Source organism: Cibotium barometz, chromosome 16 (genome assembly GCF_041138505.1).
Source record: "Cibotium barometz isolate CiBa-2024 chromosome 16, ASM4113850v1, whole genome shotgun sequence".
Lineage (NCBI taxonomy): Eukaryota > Viridiplantae > Streptophyta > Polypodiopsida > Cyatheales > Cibotiaceae > Cibotium > Cibotium barometz.
This window is the reverse complement of record NC_141061.1, coordinates 11,251,938-11,263,159: the sequence shown is the minus strand read 5'-3', so window position 1 is coordinate 11,263,159 and position 11,222 is coordinate 11,251,938. Positions and strand designations below refer to the sequence as shown.

General features: G+C 42.0%; 1 protein-coding gene across 1 annotated transcript; it reads left to right on the top strand.

The window, feature by feature from the left end:
• Positions 1-4,631: 4,631 nt before the first annotated feature.
• LOC147630359 (pentatricopeptide repeat-containing protein At4g13650-like) lies at positions 4,632-10,639 on the top strand. Its single transcript, XM_086810218.1, has one exon. The coding sequence runs from the start codon at positions 4,835-4,837 to the stop codon at positions 9,767-9,769; it is 4,935 nt and encodes a 1,644-aa protein (XP_086666344.1). The 5' UTR covers positions 4,632-4,834; the 3' UTR covers positions 9,770-10,639.
• The last annotated feature ends 583 nt before the right edge of the window (positions 10,640-11,222 follow it).

The window sequence follows — 11,222 nt, the reverse complement described above, 5'->3', positions numbered from 1 at the left end:
CCAGCACCATCACCTTTCAAAAGGTTTTTATTCCCAGAAGGTGATTCCAACCTTCCTTTGCCTAAGAGATATCAGGGTCAAACCCAGGATATGGGAAGTTCCAGAATGGAAGAAATGTCCTTTTCCCGAAACTCAATTCCCTAGATTTCAACTTCAGAAGTTCCACCCTTGAACAACCGAGTGAAATGCTATAACTGTCAAGGATTTGGACATCGCAGCATGAATTGCCCAACTCCTTTCGGATCAAGGGGGAACTCCCCTCATGAAGGAGGCACCTATTTCACATGCTTGAATGAGTTTTAAACTCCCAAATAATGAGATATTTTTATCTCTCCTCTCTCCTGTTTCAACTAGATCCAAAAAGTGAGCAAAACTGACCTAAAAATAGTCAAAAATTGACCAAACTGATCCAAAAAATTCTAGAATCAATTTGCTTGGTTAGAAGCTCAGTTTTTCCTATAAATAGAAGCCTTCCCCTTTGTTGAAACTCAATAGTGTTTATGCACTGTTACTCTACTCCTCCTAAGCCAAGAACTGTGAATTTAGTAATAATTCACTAGTTTTTGACATTTCCCTCTTCCAAAGATTGGTGGCCACTCTTGTTACAAACAAAAGTTGAACCCTCAAACCATCAAGCCAAAGGAAAGCTCCAAGAAATTATGTAAGTAGAGATTGTTGTAATTTTCTTTATTGATTTTATGTTTTTCTAATGTTTATGATTGTTTGAAGTGATAATTGGATGCTATGCCTTGATCGAAAGGCTTTTCCCCTCTCTCTTCTTAGAATCAACCCTTCTTTATCCTAGTTAAAGTGATAATTATTGGAATTAAACTTTTTATAATGTTTTCTCTTTTATAAGTGAATTTTGATTAGCCTAGATTACTTTAAATCAACTAGAATAAAATTTTTAAGACAAATTAAGTAGAAAAATTTAAAAAATGGTCAGCCATACAAAGGAGGTTATGGCAAAATTTTTGGAAATAGGTATTATCTTTTATTGTGCTAAAAGAGTAATTCCTATCAATTCTATACTCTAAAAGTGTCATTTCATGCATAGAAGATGCATATTGATTAATATTAATTTTTTATGCATAAAAGAATAATCTTTTTATTATGAAAGTGTTACTTTCATCAAAATAGATTTTTTATGCATAAAGGAATAATTATTATGAAAGTGTTACTTTCATCAAAATAGATTTTTTATGCATAAAGAAATAATTTTCTTTTATTATGAAAGTGTTACTTTCATCAAAATGGATTTTTGTGCATAAAAGATTTTTTTAATAAAAGTGTTACTTTTATCATTATTAATTTTTATGCATAAAAGTATGCATGAAAGGTTATATTTTTATTATAAAAGTGTTACTTTTATCATTATTAATTTAGCCTCATTAAACGCAATGGTCACCTTATCCAGTTTTAACTCCATTGAACCATGACCAATCCTTCAGCCAGCAAGCCTCATTAAACACAATGGTCACCTTATCCAGTTTTAACTCCATTGAACCATGACCAATCCTTCAGCTAGCAAGCCTCATTAAACGCAGTGGTCACATTATTCGATTTTAACTGCATTGAACCATGACCAATCTTTCAGCCAGCAAGCCTCATTAAATGTAGTAGACACCTAGCCCTTATCCACTTCCTCCAAAACGCAGTGGTCACCTTATCCAATTTTAACTCCATTGAACCATGACCAATCTTTCAGCCAGCAAGCCTCATTAAACGTAGTAGACACCTAGCCCTAATCCACTTCCTCCAAAACATGTCTTACCACCTGAAGATCACTTTGTTGTAACCTCAACTCTTCCTTTAACTATCCCAACTCCTTTCACTCAACCTAGGTACAATCCCAACAACAATCAACCAGCTTTCTTAGTCCTCAGTTATTCAATTTTCTAGCTATCTTTGCATCAGAGTGAGCCAAAGGGGGGTGGATTTGTGAGTCCACCATAACCCAAGACTGAAGAGAGTTAGCTCTGGTACATCCATCCCATTTCACCAAGCCCATAACTTCCTTCCAATTTAGACATAAGAACTTGCAAAAGAGGGAACTTGTAATTTTCAAGGGAGCATAAGATAACAACTTAGCTTTTGAGTCTAGCCCAAGCCACCTGCCTTTGTATTGAACACTAGATTCTTCAACTACCTCTTTCACCAATCAAGTCCATACCTTCTCTTGCTAAAGACATTTAGGTAGGCTAGTAACAACCATTGCTTTGTCATGGATAGGCAGATGCAGGATCCCAAGACCTCCCACCTTTTTGGGTAGACTTATTTTATCCCAAGCCAACCAGGCTGAGGCCTTTCTATCATTTCCATTTTTCCATAAAAATTCATGATTGGGGCTACAATCCTCTTCCAGTGGCATTTTTTGAAATCTAGCACAGGATAGAGAAACATAATATAAGCATTTAACACAGTGTTAGAAATGGTCACCCTGTCATGAAATGGAACCCTAATGCCCTCCCATTTCTTCATTTTTTCTAGAAACCTTTCAATTGCCCAGTTAGTCAGCTCTTTATTTGACACCCCCACTCCAAAGGGAACCAACCCCCAGATGTCTGCAATCTGCCCCTTCTTTATTTGACACCCCACTCCAAAGGGAACCAACCCCCAGATGTCTAGCAATCTGCCCCTTCTTTATAACTTCACACCCCCATCTCCCAAGTTAAAATTGTTCTCCTCAGTTAAGCTATGATCCTAGATTTGTGGATGTTGCATCTAGAACCAGAAGCATCAACAGACACTTGGACTATGTGTAAGGCATGTCTTAAATTATCATTATCAACCTTCAGAATTAAAATTGAATAATCTACAAAACATTGAATCACCAGCTGTTTCCCACCCCTCAACTTTAATCCAATTACCAGACCCCTTTCACAAGCATCTTCCAAAACCACTATCAAGGGATGAGAAGCTATGGCAAATAGCAGAGGAGCCAAAGGGCATCCCTGCCTCACAGACCTTCTGATTTTGAATCCCCCAACCATTCTTCCATTCAGCAGAAGCTTGGATTGTCCCCACCAGAGCAAGCGAGAGTGTATACGCAAGTAGCCATCCTATTACCAAACCCCAACCTTTCCATCACCCTGGCCACAAGAGACCAGTGGATTCTGTCATAAGGTTTCTCCAAGTCCAGCTGAAACAAGACACACTTTTGATCAATTCTCTAAGCCACTTCCCTACCCAACATAGCAACAAATATATTGTCATAAATAGATCTTTCGTTAATAAACCCAAATTGTTTTCTCGATATCACCTCTTGCAGGACATGATTGATCCTTATAGCAATGTCCTTTGCTAATACCTTGTAAACCACAGTGAGCAAAGTAATAGGTCTCCAATGGTTATGACAAGAAGCCTATTTGGGGATTAGCTTCACAACTACTTCCTTCAAATCCTTGTCCAGCCTTCCTGTGGGCAAAAGCATCCTTGCATATGATCCAAATCGAGTCTTTCATAGAGGGCCAGAAGGCAATGAAGAACTCCATAGATAACCCATCCCACCTAGGAGATTTCTCCTTCCCAAGCTTATGTAAGGCCAGCCAACATTCATCCGTGTCCGCTTGTCTTTCTAACCCGTTAGCTCTGTCAACCTCCACCCTCTTACTAACCATGTCTAATAACGTGCTCTCTACCTAAAATCTCCCTTGGGAACAATCCTCTCTCAAGCTCAATGTGGACCCAAGGAACTCCACCCATTTCATAACAATCTGGTCAATATCACCCATCTCTTGGCCTTTCTCATCCCTAACCTGTCCTAGCACTACCCTATTCCCCCTCTCTTTAGCTAACCAAATAGATATCTGTCTGGCATCCTCCTGTTGTTGCAGGATTTCCATATGGCCTCTTTTTCTCTCTCCTCAACCAACTTATCATCCTCTTTTCAGATAAGTTTGACACTTAATGTACTGATTGATCTCAGTCTCAGATAGATCCTCAATCTGTCTTTTCTTTTCTTTTCCCTTCAGCCCATTAGGAGTAGATTAATTGGTGATAATTTCGAAAACATTTTTTTTTGTTTCATGTTGCAAGTCATTTTAATCTTGAGGGGGACATTGAAATTTAAGATTAAATGACCAGCATGCTAGTGGTTTTTGGTGTGGAAGACTAGGTGACAAACAAGGAAGGTTTCTAGTTAAAAGTGTGGTGGCTAGTTGAACAAGCAAGGTGGTTGATCAAATAAGCAAGTTAGTTGAACAAGCAAGGTGGTTGATCGAACAAGCAAGGTGGCTGATTAAACAAGCGAGGTGGTTGATTAAATAAGTGCATGGTGGTGGTTAAAGAAGCGCAGTAGTTAAACCAGCATGGTGGCCATCTGATAACCAACATGTTAGTTGGTGAAAAAGTGCTTAAAGCACTCCTTAACATGTGGGAAACCTTCATAGTGCATTGATACACTTAGGATGCAGGTAATAGGCTAGTTTTTGAAAGGAGCTTATAAGAAAGCTCTCGTTGTAGATAAAGTCTAAAGGAGATTTGAAGAAGAAACAAGAGGACTGTTTTGAAATCTTTTGCCACTAGAACTAAGCTAGTTAATGTAGTTAAAATTTTTGTAATCCCCAATAATAATAATTATTTATAACAGATTATATTTAAAGAGAGTCATATTCCAATGTCTTTCCTCTTTTTGAGTTGGGCGTTTGGGCACTCTCATTCACGTTTGCAATACGTAGGAGATGCAGACATTCCGAGGAGCACGGACAGAGCGCTTGTGGAAGGACCGCTCGAGGGATCCCTCCCTCTGGTGGATCAACCGAAACAACGCAGTAAGTCCCCTCCGAGCGAGTGATGATGCTGATGCTCTCTTGCTTAGCTAGACGGAGGCGTGATGTGCGTGTTACACACAAAACCAAGGGCCCCGGATTTCAAGCTCAAGCTTACCGAGGAGTCGCTATGGGTGGATGGCTGGTACAACCCAAGTTGGGTTGCAGACAGGCCGAGGCTCGAGGACACAGAAGAGCCTTGTGCGATTGAGGGAATGCACAATGCTCAAGAAGAAGAAGAAGAAGAAGAAGTGAACAACAATACTGGCTCTGGTTGGAGGCTTCTTGGCTTAGAGGAAACACCACCTTCGTTGGAAGATGGGTTACTGCCCCAGCCTTCGGTTGAGGGCTTTGCACGCATCTTGCTCAGTTGCAGAAAGGAGACTGATCGAGCACACGCTCGGACGCATGCGCTCCGCTTGCATGCCCACATGTGCGAAAGTGGGCTGGAAGCTCATAGATCACTGGGGAACTACCTCATCCCACTGTTCGTGGAAGTTGGAAGCATATGTGATGCCCAGCAGGTTTTTGACAGGTTGGTGTATCGGAATGAGTGGTCCTGGAATTCCCTCATCACTGGCTATATCAAATGTGGAAAGCCATGGCATGCTTTCACCTTGTACCAGACAATGCAAAAAGACGATGGTGTGCATCCCAGTGGACATACTTTTGTGGCCTTACTGAAGGCCTGTGCTAAGCTGAAAGATCTAGAAAGGGGCGTCGAAATACATGCCAAGGTTGCGAGATTGGGGTTGCTTGAAAGAGACCTTTTTGTTAGTAGCACCTTGATCGATATGTATGCGAAATGTGGCTCGCTTGTGAAAGCACATGAAGTGTTTGACAAACTTCCAGTTCGAGACGTAGTCTCGTGGACTGCACTCATCACAGGATATGCTGAACATGGGCAAGGTGAGGAAGCACTCAAATGTTTTGAACAGATGCAATTGGAGGGTATCTCTCCAGATGCTGTCACATTTGTTTGCAGCTTGAAAGCTTGTGGCAGCATAGGAGCTATAGACAAGGGCCGTGAAATACATGTGAAAGCTGCCAGAACAGGGTTGCTCGAAAGAGATGTTTTTCTTGGGAGCACCTTGGTTGATATGTATGCCAAATTTGGCTCGCTTGCCAAAGCACAACAAGTGTTTGACAAGCTTCCAATTCGAGATGTAGTCTCATGGACGGCACTAATCACAGGGTATGTTGAACATGGACAAGGTGAGGAAGCACTCGAGCGTTTTGAGCAGATGCAACTCGAGGGTGTCTCTCCAGATGCTGTTACACTTGTTTGCAGCTTGAAAGCCTGTGGCAGCATAGGAGCGACAGACAAGGGCCGAGAAATACATGCCAAGGTTGCCAAAATGGGGTTGCTGGAAAGAGACCTTGTCATTGCCAACACCTTGGTTGATATGTATGCCAAATGTGGCTTGCTTACCAAAGCACAACAAGCATTTGACAAGCTTCTAGTTCGGGATGTAGTCTCGTGGACAGCGCTAATTGCAGGATATGCTGAACATGGGCATGGTGAGGAAGCACTCAAGTGTTTTGAACAGATGCAACTCGAGGGTGTCTCCCCAAATGCTGTCACATTTGTTTGCAGCTTGAAAGCATGTGGCAGCATAGGAGCCATAGACAAGGGCCAAGCAATACATGCTGAAATTGAAGGAAAGGGGTTGTTGGAAATAGACCTTGTTGGCACCACCTTGGTTGATATGTATGCCAAATGTGGCTCGCTTGCCATAGCACAACAAGTGTTTGATAAGCTTCCAGTTCGAGATGTAGTCTCGTGGACTGCACTTATCGCAGGATATGCTGAACATGGGTGTAATGATGAAGCACTCAAGTGTTTTGAACAAATGCAACTTGAGGGTGTCTCCCCAAGTTCTGTCACGTTTGTTTGCAGCTTGAAAGCTTGTGGTAACATAGGGGCCGCAGACAAGGGCCGAGAAATACATGATGAGATTGAAAGAAGGGGGTTGTTGGAAAGAGACATTGTTGTTGGCACTGCCTTGGTTGATATGTATTCTAAATGTGGCTTGCTTGCCAAAGCACAGGAAGTGTTTGACAAACTTCGAGTTCGAGACATTGTCTCATGGAATGCACTAATTGCAGGATATGCTGAACATGGGCAGGGTGAGGAAGCACTCAAGTTTTTTGAACGGATGCATCAGGAGGGTCTCTCTCCAGATGCTATCACATTTGTTTGCAGCTTGAAAGCTTGTGGCAGCATAGGAGCCGCGGACAAGGGTAGAGAAATACATGCCGAGGTTGAAAGAAAAGGGTTATTGGAAAGAGACCTTCTTGTTAGCACCACCTTGGTTGATATGTATGCTAAATGTGGCTTGTTTGCCAAAGCACGTGAAGTGTTTGAGAAAGTTCCAATTCGAAATGTTGTCTTATGGAATTCATTAATGGCAGGATATGCTGAACATGGGCATGGGGTGGAAGCACTGAAGTGTATAGAACAGATGAACCTTGAGGGCATCTCCCCAGATGCTGTTACATTCATTTGCAGCTTGAAAGCTTGTGGCAGCATAGGAGCCACAGACAAGGGCAGAAAAATACATGCTGATGTTGAGAGGAAGGAGTTGTTGGAAAGAGACCTTGTTGTTGGCAACATCTATGTCGATATGTTTGCCAAATGTGGTTTGCTTGCCATAGCACAGCAAGTGTTTGACAAGCTTCCAGTTCGAGATGTTGTCTCTTGGACTGCACTAATCACAGGATATGCTGAACATGGGCATGATGAGGAAGCACTCGAGTGTTTTGAACAGATGCAACTCGAGGGTGTCTCCCCAAATGCTGTCACATTTGTTTGCAGCTTGAAAGCTTGTGGCTGCATAGGAGCTATAGACAAAGGCCGAGAAATACATGCTGAGATTGAAAGAAAGGGATTGTTGGAAACAGACATTGTTGTTGGCAACACCTTGGTCCATATGTATGCCGAATGTGGCTCCTTTGACATTGCACAACAAGTGTTTGACAAGCTTCCAGTTCGAGATGTGGTTTCGTGGACAGCACTAATTGCAGGATATGCTGAACATGGGCATGGTGAGGAAGCACTCGTGTGTTTAGAACAGATGCACTTGGAGGGTGTCTCTCCAGATGCTGTCACATTTGTTTGCAGCTTGAAGGCCTGTGGCAGCATAGGAGCCTCAGGCAAGGGTGAAGAAATACATGCTGAGATTGGAAGGAAGGGGTTGTTGGAAAGAGACCTTGTTGTTGGCACCACATTGGTCACTATGTATGCTAAATGTGGCACACTCGTCAAAGCACAGGAAGTATTTGGCAAGCTTCCGGTTCGAGACATAGTCGCGTGGACAGCACTAATTGCAGGATATGCTGAACATGGGCATGGTGAAGAAGCACTTGAATGTTTTGAACAGATGCAACTCGAGGGTGTCTCTCCAGATGCTATTGCATTTGTTTGCGGCTTGAAAGCGTGTGGCAGCATAGGAGCCATAGACAAGGGCCGAGAAATACATTCTCAGATTGAAAGAACGGGGTTGTTAGAAAGAGACCTTGTTGTTGGCACCACCTTGGTCAATATGTATGCCAAATGTGGTTTGCTTGCCATAGCACAACAAGTGTTTGACAAGCTATCTATTCGAGACACAGTCTTGTGGACTGCACTAATGGCAGGATATGCTGAACATGGGCATGGTGAGGAAGCACTGAAGTGTTTTGAACAGATGCAATTGGAGGGTTTCTCCCCGAATGCTGTCACATTTGTTTGCAGTTTGAGAATTTGTGGCAGCATAGGAGCCAGAAACAAGGGCCAAGAAATACATGCTGAGGTTGAAAGAAAGGGGTTGTTGGAAAGAGACCTTGTTGTTGGCAACACCTTGGTTGATATGTATGCCAAATGTGGCTCCCTTGATATAGCACGGCAATTTTTTGACGAGCTTCCATTTCGAGATGTAATCTCGTGGACTGTACTAATTGCAGGCTATGCTGAACATGGGCATGGCGAAAAAGCACTCAAGTGTTTTAAACAGATGCAATTGGAGGGTGTGTCTCCAGATGCTGCCACATTTGTTTGCAGCTTGAAAGCTTGTGGCAGCATAGGAGCCACAGACAAGGGCCAAGAAATACATGCTGAGATTGAAAGAATGGGTTTGTTGGAGAGAGACACTGTTGTTGGCACTACCTTGGTTGATATGTATGCCAAATGTGGCACACTTGCCAAAGCACAGGAAGTGTTTGACAAGCTTCCAGTTCGAGACGTGGTCTCATGGACTGCACTAATTGTAGGATATGCTGAACATGGGCATGGTGAGGAAGCACTCAAGTGTTTTGAGCAGATGCAACTCGAGGGTGTCTCTCCAGATGCTGTCACGCTTGTTTGCAGCTTGAAAGCTTGTAGCAGCATAGGAGTCACAGACAAGGGAAGAGAAATACATGCTGAGATTGAAAGAAAGGGGTTTATAGAAAGAGACCTTGTTGTCGGCAACACCTTAGTCAATATGTATGCCAAAAGTGGTTTGCTTTCCATAGCTCAGCAAGTGTTTGACAAGCTCCCAGTTCGGGACATAGTCTCCTGGAATTCACTAATGGCAGGGTATGCCCAGCTCGGAGAAAGTGAAAATGTTTTTCTCATCTTTGACAGAATGCTAGGGGAAGGAGTAAAGCCAGATGCGGTCACCTTCATTATTGTTCTCAATGCATGCAGTCGCACAGGTCTATTTAAGAAGAGCCAGATGTACTTTGAGGCTATGAGCAAAGACTACGGCATTGTTCCAACTCCTGAGCACCACACTGGCATGGTTGATCTTCTTTGCCGTGTAGGCCAATTAGACAAGGCAGTAGCAGTGATCAAGAAGATGCCATTGTGTCCAAATCTTGTGGTATGGCATACTGTGCTGGGAGCTTGTAAAAATTGTGGAAATGTGGAGCTTGGAAAGCAGGCCTTTGAACATGCAATGCGCTTGGATGAAAAGGATGCTGCGGCTTATGTCTTAATGTCTCACATCTATGCAGGCGCTGAGGCACACGAGGAATGAGGCGATTAGAGTGGACAAACAAGCATAGGAGAGGCTGGACATTGCTGGTGGACCGAGATGACACCACTGGGATCATTGCATTTTTTTTATTTGGGATAATAGAAATTTCAAAAGCGAAGCATTTTGGCAAAGTGAGAAAATCTTTCCTTTAAATGAAAGAGGTAGGGTATGTTCCTAGTTGGGTGTCACGTGACATTTTTGATGAAGATGTGTTACAGTCCCAGTGAGAAGTTGGGTATTGAGTGTACCCTAATAAATACATCCAAGGGACACTCGTGTATATGTCCAAGATCTCCAGGGGCAAGGGCAATTATACACCAGTGAAGAATTCTCGTCAGAAACGCAAAATGCATTATGTCTTTGAGAAAAGAAAGTGTATTTGTGGGGATGAAGTGGTGATGGCAGTGCAGCTGCAGTAGCCAAAGCCCCTTTTACTTGAAATGATGATGGAGAGGCAGTTTCCCTGCGTCGCGCCCCATCAGTAATGATAGCTCCTTGTGTTTGTGGTTTGTGGGTTCTAGACATTTGCTGGAAAAGCAGTGGGTTTTGGGCATATATGCTCCTCGTGAACTCCATGTGTATCCTCACCTTGGCACTCCATGATAGCTCCTTGTGTTTGTGGTTTGGTATTAGTGGAGTCTCGTGTGCTACAGGGAACGGTTTAGGATTTGGCTTCTGCACTGCTCTAGCACTGTAGATTTACTAGTGGGTTTTAGGCATTTGCTAGGAAAGCACCATTATTTACTAGTGGGTTTTGGACATGCTCCTCTGCCAAGGTTGTGCATTCCATGTATATCCTCACCTTGGCACTCCATGTGTATCCTTACTGCTTGTATTAATTATGAGACGGTAAGGCCATAATTACATGAATTGTTAGTACACTTGGCTAAGGCCATAGTTTTTTCAAACATCCACCTTAGGTTTGGAAATCACTAAATTTGGATAAAAGTGGAAGACATATTTAACCCTAGTCTTGTAAAAGAAGAAAGAAAATTATGACATTTAAACTGGAAGACATTTAAATACTAGGAAAATATTCTCAATACAAGATATTAGTTAATAATAGTAATCAAGTGCTAATTTCTTTTATAATAATGTACTCTTCATCATTTAGCCACTTATGCCCAAAAAGAAGAAGAAGAAATACTTAAACAAAATTTTAAACACTACAAATATAATACAAAATTCTTCTATACATATTTAGGTCATTAGATAAAACACACTTTTTAATGCACATTTTCTTCACAATAAGGACATGTTTATGTTATTTTTAGTAATATGATAAATCCTAAATTCACTAGGTGCAAAGATTTCATCAAATCATAATGGCTCAATTACAAGACTAGTGTTTTAAAAAACCTTCTATAATCATTATGGACACTACGAGTTCGATATTTTACCTTTTGGTTTGCCAAATACAATCGTGGAAGATGTGTATTTCAAGAATGAAGAA